The sequence below is a fragment of the Anopheles bellator genome, chromosome 2 (assembly GCF_943735745.2).
Source record: "Anopheles bellator chromosome 2, idAnoBellAS_SP24_06.2, whole genome shotgun sequence".
Classification (NCBI taxonomy): Eukaryota; Metazoa; Arthropoda; class Insecta; order Diptera; family Culicidae; genus Anopheles; species Anopheles bellator.
The window spans coordinates 71,350,725-71,364,556 of NC_071286.1; the positions used below are offsets into that span (position 1 = coordinate 71,350,725).

A 13,832-nucleotide genomic window follows, 5' to 3' on the forward strand; every position below is an offset into this window, starting at 1 on the left:
CGGCAATATTCAATCCTTTACCTCTTTACAAGAGCAAACAATGTTTCAGCGATAATGGCGTCTCACCGTAGCTATTCTGTGGCTGTAAGTTTTCATTAATTAACTATTTTTCGACTACCGCAAACAGAACCTAACGGCGGTTACCGGAAAGAGGTGAGTTACTTGTTGAGCTGTCAAATCTCGTGTCGTCGTCCGTCCATTCTCTCGGCCTGCTGAGCACACTCGTTTCGTTGTAAAAATGGAGACTCATCCAATGGATGATTTTTGCGGCTCAAAATTTTGGGTAAGTACACGGTGAACACTAACTGCCCGTGCTTCGAAAAATATCTCTTTCGGTTGCTAAATGCTGGGGGCTTACCATGAAATCAAAGTGTCGGGTCAAAACGCCCGCAATTGCTCGAAATAGCCCACGCTAGATTGTCCCTTGATCGCGAGCTCTCGGTGCAAAGGAATTACGGTTCATCGGCGAATGCGAGAAGAACAAAACTCGCATCCGTAGAAGAAACGTGCGACCGGCGGCGGGATCTCCGAAACCGGTTTGTTTACATCATGGAAACCCCCTCCCGCTCCCGAAAAGTGTAACTGTGTTTTTGTGGCAGCTTCGTAATGGTTTTTTTGCCGGCTTTCCAGGACTTAAACCTTACCTGGTACACAAACGATCCGGATCTGACACCATGCTTCGAGCAAACGGTTCTCGTGTGGACCCCGTGTGCATTTCTGTGGGTTTTTTCGGCCCTCGAACTATACTATCTGCGCAGGAGCCCCAACAAAGACATCCCATGGAGCTTCGTTAACCTCTCCAAGCTGACCGTGACCGGTCTGCTGATCGTGCTATCGATCATCGATCTCGCAAATGCAATCTCAACCGACGGAGTGTCGGCTCCGGTGTACTACTACACGCCCGCGATAAAAATAGCTACATTCGTAAGTTCGGCGGATCGCCGTTGTCGATCGATGCAAAATAACATTTTTATCCCTTTCCGGCAGATTTTTGCAGCGATACTCGTGCTGCTCAACAAGCGCTACGGAATGCGCACCTCCGGGCTGCTGTTTCTGTTCTGGTTCTTACTGGCCGTTTTCAGTATTCCCCGGACACGGACCGAAATTCGGGCGAACGAGAACCGAATGTTTGAAGACTCGTGGGCCGAGTATCAGCTGATTAGTTTCATGACATTTTTCGGCGCGACATGTCTGCTGGTGGTGCTGAACTTTTTCGTCGACAAGCCGCCACGCCAGTCGAAGTATGAAATCACCGCCAAAGACTGCCCGGAGCTGTCGGCCAGCTTTCCCTCGCGAATCTTCTTCGCGTGGTTCGATCGGCTTGCTTGGGTCGGATTCCGGAAGCCGCTCGAGGTCGAAGATCTGTGGCACATGAAGCCGGAAGACTCCTCGAAGGAGGTGGCACCTGCCTTCCTGCAGCATTGGAACAAAACGCTGGAGAAGACGTACCAGACGCGTGAAACTAACAACGAGGCTACGTTTAAGAAGCTGGGCAACTCCGCGCGGGTCGATTTCCGGACGACGAAAAGCAAGAGCATCGCCTCCATTCTCCCGGCGTTGGTGAAAACTTTCGGCGGCACATTTGCGTTCGGATCATTCCTGAAGCTTGGCCAGGATCTGCTGACGTTCGCGTCGCCCCAAATACTGAAGCTGCTGATCGATTTCGTCGGTAGCGACGAACCGATGTGGAAAGGATTGCTGTACGCGATCGCAATGTTCATCGTGGCCGGCACACAAACGTTGCTGCTTGGGCAGTACTTTAATCGCATGTTTTTCGTGGGGCTACGCATTCGTACCGCGCTGATTAGTGCGATCTACCGAAAGGCGCTGATCATCTCGAACAGTGCCCGTAAAACGTCCACCGTCGGAGAGATTGTCAACCTGATGGCGGTCGACGCGCAACGCTTCATGGATCTGACCACGTACATCAACATGCTCTGGAGCGCACCGTTGCAGATTGCGTTGGCACTGTTTTTCCTGTGGCAAATCCTTGGACCCTCGGTGCTTGCCGGTCTCGCGGTAATGATCATTCTCATCCCGGTGAACGGCGTTATCGCCAACATGATCAAAACTCTGCAGATCAAACAGATGAAGAACAAGGACGAACGGGTGAAGCTGATGAACGAAGTGCTCAGTGGAATCAAAGTAAGTATTTGACAGGTTTTGGAGGTCAATCGACGGCACGGCAATCGTTCTCTGATCGTTATTTTGTAGGTACTTAAACTGTACGCTTGGGAGCCAAGCTTCGAGCAGCAGATACTTAAAATTCGTGACAAGGAAGTGAAAGTACTTAAGTCGGCTGCCTACCTAAACGCGGGAACATCGTTCATCTGGTCATGCGCTCCATTTCTGGTAATGTATCCTAATCCTTTCCTCGTTCGATCGTTGGAGACCCCTTCTCTAGCCCCGATTTTAGCGCCCAAATATTAAAGTGCCCATTTGTTCCGATACAAATCTTTATTCAAAAAAAAAAACAAATCTACATTCGAAAGGTGTCCATCATCTCTTTTGCCACGTACGTCCTGTCTGACGATTCGCACGTGCTGACACCGGTAAGGGCATTCGTGTGTATCACGCTCTTCGACATACTGCGAATGCCGCTCGTCATGCTTCCGGTGCTGATCGTTTACGCCATGCAGGTAAACGCCGGATGCTGCAGTGGAGCAGGCAAACGTTGCCATCGGCCTCGATCGGTGTAACTCTGGTGTAGTTTGCGCTTCCGTAGAAACGTTGCTAATCCCTTTGAGCAAACTTGTTGTCAAAAACAAAACGTGTTCCCAGCCGATGTACGCAGTAATGGTGTCAGCACTCGATTATCTTCACCTGCCATTTTCTTCCCTTTTCCGCGTTCTTCACTGAACGGTCACTGCTGCAAATATGGTCTTTCGTGTTTCGTTCACGAATGGAAGTTTTTTTTGCGAAGGGGCACATCGATGTAGTTAGGTCGCGCCAAAATGCAATCATTTTGAATATTAACGTAATTTCCATTCCTTTTTCGTTCTCTTTTCTCTCTCTCTCTTTTCGTTTTGTCTTTTTTATTTCGTTTCATGCATCATAATCTCAACAACATGTAACACCTAACACACCCTAACATGCGCGTGCGATCCTCACCTGTGTGAAAAATGAACCACCCAAATGCTCCCACAAAAACCCTACAACATCCACGGTCCATCTTCCGTACAAACACACGCAGGTGTCGTTGGTCACCTTTGCCACCTACGTGCTGGTGGACGAGAATAACGTACTGAATGCAAGCACTGCTTTCGTTTCACTGTCGCTTTTCAACATTCTTCGGTTTCCTCTGTCAATGTTGCCCATGCTCATCTCTAATATGGTGCAAGTAAGTGACGATACCACGTAGTTGTGATAACACGCATCAATGCATTTTCAATTCAACGGCTTGTTCAAAAGTCCACTTCAAGCACCCGCTCTGTGGTTGGCACATTGTTACTTGTTCGTTCAAACGATCTTACGAACGGTGGAACCCTACTTTTGAACAAGTCACAAACATTGGCCATACTCAAAAGAAAACACTTTTGTAGTTCGATTGTTGTCAAGTGCATGCACGCTAAAATAAGATTTAATTTGGCAACAGTATTGGAAACGCTTATCAGTGTCTTACCCCGAACAACCAAGATTCAACCATGTTTACTTTCTTCATCCGTCGACCACCCTTACCTTATCCTTGGGCCCACGCTCCCCTTTAGACCAGTGTTTCTGTGAAACGTATCAACACTTTCCTGAATCAGGAAGAACTCGATCCGGACAACGTGCAGCATGACGAAAAGGAATGTAAGTAGCGCAGGCCTTTGATGCAGACCGTTAGTGTGATCGTTCCCTCCGTTTTTAGCCTCTCCTCTGCTGATCGAGAACGGTGTGTTTTCGTGGGGCGGCGAGGAGACCACACTGAAGAACATTAACGTACGTGTCGACCGGAACCAAATTGTTGCCGTCGTAGGTACGGTCGGTTCCGGCAAGAGCTCGCTGCTGTCAGCGTTCTTGGGCGAGATGGACAAAATATCGGGCCGTGTGAACACCCTCGGACGGATCGCCTACGTTAGCCAGCAGGCGTGGATCCAGAACGCGACCCTGAAGGACAACATTCTATTCGGCAAACCGATGGACCAGCGGCGGTACACACGCGTCATCGAAGCGTGCGCTCTGAAGCCGGACATCGAGATGCTGCCGGGTGGCGACATGACGGAGATCGGCGAGAAGGGCATCAATCTGTCGGGTGGACAAAAGCAGCGCGTATCGTTGGCCCGAGCCGTCTACAATGATGCCGATGTGTACTTCCTGGATGATCCGCTCAGTGCGGTCGATTCGCACGTCGGAAAGCACATCTTCGAGCAGGTGATCGGATCGGGCGGGTTGCTGGCCAGCAAAACTCGCGTTCTCGTAACGCACGGTATCACCTACCTGCCGGCGACGGATCGAATATATGTGCTGCGCCAGGGCGAGATTTCGGAGAGCGGCACTTACCAGGAGCTGATGGACAAGAAGGGTTCGTTTGCGGAGTTCCTAATACAGCACCTTCAGGAGGTGAACGAGGAGGACGAAGATCTGGAGGAGATCAAGCAGCAGCTCGAGAGCAGTGGCGGTGCGGAGGAGATACTGAACCAGCTGAAGCGTACCAACAGCAAACGATCGCGCAGTGAAAGTACCTCCGATACGGGGTAACAAACTTTTGCCGACCGCGGCGAGACATTTGTTTTACATCACGCATTTTGTTTTGTTTTTGGACATAGTTCGACGAAGGATATGTCGCGCCAAAATTCCACCACCGACAGTAACTCGAGTTTGCGTCGCCGTATTTCCGAAAAGGGAACCGAAGGGCCGAAAACGAAACTGATTGAACAGGAAAAATCGGAAACTGGAAGCGTAACTATCTTGCTGTACCGGAATGCCGAGATCCTGTATTAATTTCACCTCCTGCTGTTGTTTCAGGTCAAATGGGAGGTATACAAACACTATCTCAAAAGCATCGGTTGGACGCTGTCTATTGCTACGGTTCTGCTGAACATGGTGTTCCAGGGATTCTCCATCGGTTCGAACCTCTGGCTATCACGCTGGTCAACGGACGAGGAAGCGGAAAACAACACGAGCGTGCGGGATATGTATCTCGGCGTGTACGGTGCATTCGGAGCCGGTCAAGGTATGAAAGCTCAACACTCACACCCTCATGCACACCACCTCGATCGATGCGATCGATGCGATCGCTGCCTTCCCGGAGCTGTGTTGCGTGCGCGTGTGACGTGAAGGAAGAATCTTTTATGAAATCGCACTTTCGCTCACAAATAAGCTCTTACAAGCACACAGACACGCACACGAACTTTGGACACTTCCCTTCGGCCCACCCGAAATACTACGTTCTGTGAAATGTGGTGGTCTTAGTAGTTCTTCAAGAAACACCGAATATTGATGATACACATTAGGCATGCCTTCTATCCTAGTAGCCTGTGCTTGTACTATTTGACTTTAGTTGCTTCAATTCTGTTTCTCAGCTGAACTAACCTAACTTTTCGCCTTTGTTATCTTTCTTTTCTACTAAAAAATCTTAAACTCTTACTCCAAACTGCAATTACTTTGATTTATTTTTAATGCAATGCTTCCATTACACTTCACGATAACAAACCTTTCGACGCACTTCCTGCAACTAATCTTACTAATGACCGTTCACCTATCCCGAACCTTACCCATTCCCTTAGTGCTGGCAAACTTTATCGCTTCCCTAACGTTCGCACTGGGGGCACTGTACGCGGCCAAAGCGATGCACGAAATGCTGCTGCAGTATGTGCTCCGGTGGCCGATGTACGTGTTTGACGTGACGCCACTTGGACGCATGCTGAACCGCTTCTCGAAGGACGTCGACACCGTGGACAACACGTTGCCGCAGCTGATTCGTTCCTTTCTTACTCAGTTCATGGCGGTAAATGATAACCTTAAGAAACCGGTGCGCGGATCTGGTTAAGGGGCTAAGCTAATGGGGACCGCTTGAGGGACCACAGTCGGACCCTCAGAAAGTACAGAACCTCTGCCGCGAAATATCCGAAGCCTGCGCGAATCCTTTCCCTTCCCAATGCAAAATGCACATAGCTTCTCGCTCGGAATGCCACTGTCCTTGGTTTCCCGTTTTTCTTTTCAACCCTTTTCGATTCTTGACACACTTCCTGCTAACAAACCGGAAAGGGATTTTCTATGGTTGGCATGCTTCTTGGCTATTCACACTAGCTATTTATTCTGCGATCGGTTGTGGAGGTCTCCTATTTTATTCGAATGCCACTCTTCTTACGTATCTTTCAAAATATAAATCGGTGGCCGGACAGTGTTGGCCAGTTTTGCCACGTCGCTATCGTTTGCGCTCGGCGCGCTGGCCGCCGCCCGGGAGATGCACGTGCTGCTGCTACAGTACGTCCTGCGCTGGCCGATGGAGATGTTCGACACGACCCCGCTTGGGCGAGTGTTGAACCGCTTTTCCAAGGACGTCGACGTGCTCGACAACACGCTGCCGCAGGTTCTGCGCTCCTGTCTGATGATGTTGTTTGTGGTAAATTCCTACTCTTTTTTCTTCCACTCTGATCTCCCCTTTCGAGGCCCTATGGCCTTTGTTGAACAACTAGTGCATGTAGTTTCGTTGAGCTCCTCTATTCGATTCGATTAAGCAAGGACAGGATTTACTTGCGCCAGGCTGTAATTCCGCAATTGAGGCTTGTCTGCTTGCGCAAACAATATTCTTTACAAACCAGTAACGTTCGACGGCGGCCAGTTGGAGTTGTTGCAGTGTTGTCGTTCATTGTGTCGTTTGTTGCAGCCTGTGTTTCTCGTATGTGTCTCGCACCGTCTCGCTTCTTTGCATGCCCAACATTTGTACCGTAGCTACTTGTTTCATTCTACTTCTCTCCGTTTGTTTTGCTTCTCTTTATGTGCCGTAGTTGTCTAATTGTGTATCATTTGTGTGCCTGTGTGTGTTTGGGAAGGAACGCAAACCTGTGAAGATATTGTGTCCCGATCACTGTCTCACTATCATCTCACCATTGTGCTTCTTTCCGCATGCTATTGTTTGTCATTTTATGCCACGCCACTTTCGGTAACAACCGGATATTAATGATCGTTTCTGCTCTTGTTCTGCCGCTGTGATGTTGTTTCGGTGTCCAGTACTGACCACTTTCCTGTCGACACTCTTCCTGTACGTTGGTGCACTGGAAGCGTCCAAAACGCTGCACAAGACACTTCTCCGACGGGTGGTCCGGGCCCCGTTAACATCCTTCTTTGACATCACGCCGATCGGGCGCATCCTGAACCGGTTCAGCAAGGACATCGACACCACCGATTCCGATCTGCCGGCAACCCTGCGTGCCTGGAGTGCCTGCTTTTTCGGGGTACTGTTCCGTTCGTTGCTCGGTGGCTGGTGGGCCCCGTAACGTTACCTCTTCCGTGTTGCTATCCCTATTCCGTAATGGTTTGGATTGTTGTTCTTTGTTAGAGCACACTAACGCAAGTTAATCGTAAGAGTGGACATCCTAACAAGACCGCGTGGGGCGTTTTAGAGAGAGGGGCTGCTAAGGTTTGCAATCAATAACACGGCTCATAAACTTACACACGTCACCACCTTCCTGGGTACCATGTCGAACGGATACATCTCATGGCTCATCTGGGCACTGCCTGCGTAGCACTAAACTTGGCCACTCGACCACCGATCGGCCGAGTAGTAACGATTGGTGGTGTGCGGTTTACGATCAAATAGCTTGGCTGCCAGCCACAACATCTCCAACCGCGCGCGCACGTTCATAGCTCTCCGTTTGTTTGTTCCTTTCTTTCTCACTATCAGTACTTAGCTTGTACCTTAGTGTGCTAACCCTAGTAGTGGGCTCGGTAGAGGCCGCACGCATCCTTCACCGGAGCCTGCTCGATGGCATCCTGCGTAGTGGGATTGCGTTTTTCGATACCACCCCGAGGGGTCGCATCATCGCGCGCTTCTCCAACGATATCAATACCCTCGACTACAGTCTGCCGATGAACATAAAAAACTTCATCCCAACGGTGCTCAGGGTACGTGTGTTCGGCTTAGTTGCGTACAGTTTTACCCGATTCTTCTGGTAGTCCTGTTTGTTTACTTATAGTTAGGTCCGATAGCGTCAACATTTAAAACTCGAGTGTGTGGTTTACTAAAACGCGTTTGTTTGTTGTGTTTGTGAAACTATGTGATTCGAGCTAATTGGGTTCTGAGCGTTTTAAGCACAACTTGTGTAGTGTAAATAATTTGTTTTTTTAACATTACTTTTTTACTAGAAGCAGCTCTTATGTTAATGTGTTTAAGTTAGCTCTCGAGTCTTTCTGATTCCCTAAGGAGGGGAACCCACCATTCAATGTCTGTCGCGAGAAAGTTGTCTAATCCTTGCCAGTGTAACGAGTCGTCAATTCGCGGGCAAGGGACTGAGACAATAACTGAGTACACGAACAATGCTACACTATGTCACCAGCATCAAACCATTGCGAGGCCATTACAAGCATGCGACAAATCGCTTCTCTGTGTCGCTCCACACCTTTTGCACCACCATTCCAGGATTGGCCGGGTTCGGTTTCCAGCTAATGCTTTTTCTCGGCTGCTGGTCGGCCGCCGTGCATATCCACAAGCTGCTGCTGACGAATGCGCTGCGCCTACCGATGGAGTTTTTCGATACGACTCCGACCGGGCGCATACTGCAACGTTTTTCCAAAGACGTTGACGTGCTGGACACGACCCTTCCGGAACTGCTGATAGATTGGATCATTTGTGGTATCGAGGTAAACGATCGTGGGGAGCAATGAAGCGCAATGCGAACGAGAGAGAACACGCTTTTTGTACATTGTCCTCGCAGCTTCCCGCGTTTGGGGCTCATGTTAGGCCGGGGTAGGACTGTAGAGCATCTGTAGAGTTCGATCGGTGCATGTCACATCAATCAGTTGCACGACGATCTCCATCCATTCCGTGTTCACGATCGATAAGATGGGCCTTATCGGGCAATTTCGTTGGGAAGATAAACGATTCACTGGCGTCCTTGTTTTCGTTTAAACATTACTTTGTCTTAGTTATCGATCGGTTGCGGCAAAAGCGAGTCACGGTACCGACACTTTCACAACATGTTAGCGTATGTACTTAAAAATTCTACACGACCCACTACACGACGATATGCTTTACGATGTGCCTGTCCATTCCACCGGTGGCTTACACGTGTGTTTCTTGCTCGGATCCCTTCTAGCCATCTTGTCTTTCTTTTGCGACTTGTGTCCTCAACTCGGCACTTGGCAGGCGGCCAAGCAGCTGCATGCGACCCTGTTGCAGGCCGTACTGCGGCTGCCTCTGGCCTTTTTCGACATCACCCCGACCGGGTGCGTGCTAGGGCGCTTCTCCAAGGATGTCGACATTTTGGATAACACGCTCCCGATGACTGTCACTGACCTAAACTGTTGCTTCTTCGAGGTAACGTCGCTCAAATTGCACTTGTTTTCGCTCGCCCTCGCATTAATCCTCTCTTCCGGCGCCCTGTTGTACATGTCGCTTTCTGGTTTCTTTCGTTAGTTTTCTAAGTTTGGCCTCTTGGTGTTCATGTTTTTTTCTTAATCGGTACCCCAGGCGGAAGAGGTTCCGAAAGCAGATTTTTTTTGTAGTGGAATGTTAGCTACTGTCGATACGTTATGTACCAGGATATCATTGTTAAGTCATACTGTGTATACATTTTATGAGGAAACGGATCGCGAATGTGAGTGTGCTCTGCAGTTAGCGCTTTTTTGCAATTGTTTTAGCCTTCGGTTAACCCATTTGGCAGCCCCGAAAAGGAGTGATTTTCGGGCTTGTCTTTCGCAACTCCATGTTCGTTGTTTAACTGCTAAACGCTCGTGCAAACGCCAGGTTGCAGGTTTTTTGTATTTTGTTAGCCATAAGATTGCGCATGAATGTAGACTGCATGTCCGTAAGGCTGAGTGTCTAACTCCGAACGCCCAGAACGTTAATATGGTAAAGAATATTTTTGCCTGCCGCGCCACTCGACCGGGTATCTGCTTATTCGTATCGAACCCGACGGGGTTCGTTGCTTATTAAAACCCGCGGTTAGTAGATGTTAAGTTTTCTCTGTCTTGTGTAGAGTGCTTGTCTAAGGCGTCGGCAGTACTTAGTTTCTGCCTGGGTAGAAGTAGTTAACAATTTCAACGCCAGTCCGGGCGAATCACTGCTGAAACTAATATAGGATTTCTGTCTTCTCACGGATGCGGTGTGAAATGATAATTATCAAATCAACGCAAAAAGGTGGTCGCCACGCTGGTAGTGATCTGCATTTCGACGCCAATCTTTGCCGCGGTCATAGTGCCGATCGGTGTTCTGTACTACGCCGTCCAGCGCTTCTACGTGGCCACATCCCGACAACTGAAGCGCCTCGAGTCCGTTTCCCGATCGCCCATCTACTCGCACTTTGGTGAAACCATCCAGGGAGTGCAGACGATCCGTGCCTACAACTTGCAAGAGCGGTAAGTGGTCAAACCCTTTTTTAAAACACTCAAAAGAATCAATCTTGATGGTGTATCGTGATCAGATTTATCGGTGAATCCGACGAACGGGTGGACGCGAACCAACTGTGCTACGTTCCCGGTATCATCGCTAACCGCTGGCTGGCGGTACGGCTCGAGATGGTTGGCAATTTGATCATTCTGTTTGCGGCACTGTTCGCGGTGCTCGGTCGCGAGTCGATGAACGCCGGTTTGGTCGGTCTGTCCGTTTCGTACGCCCTGCAAATCACGCAAACCCTCAACTGGCTGGTGCGGATGACATCCGACGTGGAGACGAACATTGTGGCCGTGGAGCGTATCAAGGAGTACGGTGAAACGAAGCAGGAGGCAGCCTGGGAGCTACCGAACAGCACGTTGCCGCGCGAGTGGCCCGAACAGGGACGGGTGGAGTTCCGCGATTTTCAGGTGCGCTACCGCGAGGGTCTCGATCTGGTGTTGCGTGGCATTTCGTTCACCGTCGAGGGTGGCGAGAAGGTTGGCATCGTGGGACGCACTGGAGCGGGCAAATCGAGCCTCACGCTGGCCTTGTTCCGCATCATTGAGTCGGCCGGCGGTTCGATCGTCATCGATGGGCAGGACATTGCCAAGCTCGGATTGCACGCGCTCCGTTCGCGCTTAACGATCATCCCACAGGATCCGGTCCTGTTCTCGGGCACGTTGCGCATCAACCTGGATCCGTTCGGTGTGCACTCGGATGAAGACATTTGGAAGGCTCTCGAACACGCCCATCTAAAGGCGTTCGTGAAAGGTAGATAAAGATCGAACCAAGGTCGCAGTTTTGTGTTAAACGCTTCACTTTGCCTTCCGCAGGACTAACCGCCGGTATCAGCCACGAGGTGACGGAAGGAGGTGAGAACCTCTCCGTTGGTCAGCGGCAGCTCATCTGTCTCGCCCGTGCCTTGCTCCGTAAAACGAAGGTGCTGATCCTTGACGAGGCTACGGCTGCCGTTGACCTCGAGACGGACGACCTGATTCAGGTATTTTTATTCTGTGCCGAAAATGAAATGAAATCAAATAATCCACCACCATCGATTGGTTTTACAGCGTACGATTCGTACGGAATTCAGCGATTGCACGGTGCTGACGATTGCCCATCGGCTCAACACCATCATGGACTCGGATAAGGTCATCGTGCTCGACAAGGGTCAGATCACGGAGTTTGCTGCACCCAGCGAGCTGCTGCAATCGAAAACATCGGCCTTCTACAGCATGGCCAAGGACGCTGGATTGGTGTAATTATTGCTGTTTCCCCTTTTCTTTTAGTGCAAATGCGTGTTCTCTTGATTGCCTTTGTCCCATTTAAAGTTGTGTTCTTTTCGAAACGACAACGTTATCGATTTCACATTCTGCCATTTACTACCTCTTAGCTTGAGGGTAGAGTTTTAGTTCGTTTCACTTCCTTTGCCTTTTCTTTGGTTTGTTTTCGTATTCTTTATAATGTTAGCCAATATTTGCCCGTTTTTCTTTGTTGATTTTGTGAGAACGGCCGATTGTTTTTGTTTAACATTCCTGCTTTTTGCCCGCATTTTGCTACTTCTTTTGCGATTTGAAAATCACACATTCGATATTATAGGATTTCCGTGGGGAAACGACATGAAAGCAGCATTTTCGTATTTGTTGTTTGGTTTATTCGATTAGATTCTATTAGTTGTATCTACCACTCGCCAATGGTGCGAACGGCATTTACTTAGAAGTACTATTGATCAACACGTTTACTTAACACAACCCTTAGCCGTAAGATTCGATGGAATTCAGGGCGTTACGTACGTTACGTATTTGTGTAAATTTAGTTCCGTTCAAAAGTAATCCAATCCTCTAAAAATCACCTTGTTTCTGGTCAACAAAAGTTACTGTAAGCTAAGGGAAGGCAGGATCATTTACGAGTACTTACTACTACCAGCACCATGGGTTACTTACGCAGTATTTTGCAAATTTACTTGACTAACTGGCAAACACATCACACTCACTTTTGTAACTATTAAGGGCCGCCAGATTGGATAAGAATGGCCGTGTTGCATGATGATCGAACAGCGAACTCCTCGTTCAATTGAAACGTACGTAAGGAAGCATTGCGTAAAATTGTGTCAGTATGGAAAAGCATGAAAGATGAACAATATATTCAAACGTTTGATACTTACGTTTCTAAAGTTTAGAAGAATAATGTTAACTCACGAAATACGATGGACATGAAAGAGGCCCAATGGAAGGAGCATTCCGCTTTTCAACAGCGATCACTTAACATTGTTCAATCGATGGTGTTCATGTACACAAGTAAGATCCCTTTACGTGAATGGAAGAACAAACTAACAGACAAACAAGCAAAAAACAGTACAAATAGTCGCCAATCACCGCCAGGAGAGGAGATTTTATTACAAACACAAGCAACCGAACAGTTTAGGAAAAATAAGATATCACTTAATGATTGGCAGCATTGGTTTCCTTTGTGCATTTGTATGTATGCGTTACAAATAATCCTTAACGGAACGTGGGGCACGATTCAATTGTCCGCTTGTGTTGTCATTCATTAACTAACCCTTCAAAGCAGTATTTTTTATTCTTTTCACGATCCCAACTTATTGACCTAACCCTCATGGCCAGAAAACGGACAAATGCTCATTCAAAAGTGCCTTCTGAGTGCGGTCGTACCTAGGGTTTTGTTGTTAGAGCTGTGAAAAGGCTACAAAACTCCTTGCACCGAAAGATGTAACCGTATATGATACGAAACCATTTCCGTTTCTTTACCCCCGATCGTACTTGTTGGATAACAAAATCTCCACTTACCTCTCCCGATCGTTGCCGGAAATGGCTAAGGCTCACGCGGGCAAGTGTTACGATACTTATTAGAAACGGAGGTGAATAAAGAATCTTGCATTGTTAACATATTGTGAACCAAATTTGGGGTAACCCGTTTGCCTCCTTACCATCTTTGTGTGACACATCCGTTTGTTTGTCCTCAATCCGCATGAAACGACAGGAAGGGAGTTTGCGTTTGACGCGAGGGTAAGCGTTTGGTTTTCTGTGTTTTCATTTTCCCCCGGCTTGATGAGGAGCAGCAGCGCAAGGTTTGCAGTCGGAACTGATAGATCATTATTGTTTACACATTTTAATGGCATCTACCATTTTTTACTCTCTTTCAGGAGATGGCATTAAACGCTATCAAAACTCTCTTATCTGCGTACTGCAAGACTGCTCCGAAACTCCCTATTTTTGCTTGAACCTGTCGTTGATTTTATAAGGTTCATCTGTTGGAGGTAATTAATCGTAACGAAACTCTGTTTTTCGCAATATTTACC

General features: G+C 48.4%; 1 protein-coding gene across 1 annotated transcript; it reads left to right on the top strand.

Moving 5' to 3' along the window:
• The first annotated feature begins 253 nt into the window (after nucleotides 1-253).
• LOC131210031 (multidrug resistance-associated protein 1) lies at nucleotides 254-13,825 on the top strand. The gene is given in 14 exon segments (XM_058203218.1): nucleotides 254-283; nucleotides 631-924; nucleotides 988-2,145; nucleotides 2,215-2,352; nucleotides 3,194-3,340; nucleotides 3,708-3,792; nucleotides 3,851-4,881; nucleotides 4,948-5,155; nucleotides 5,709-5,929; nucleotides 10,283-10,500; nucleotides 10,566-11,287; nucleotides 11,350-11,516; nucleotides 11,584-11,771; nucleotides 13,677-13,825. Coding segments are annotated over 14 exon segments (4,620 nt in total). The 3' UTR covers nucleotides 13,690-13,825.
• Nucleotides 13,826-13,832: the final 7 nt, after the last annotated feature.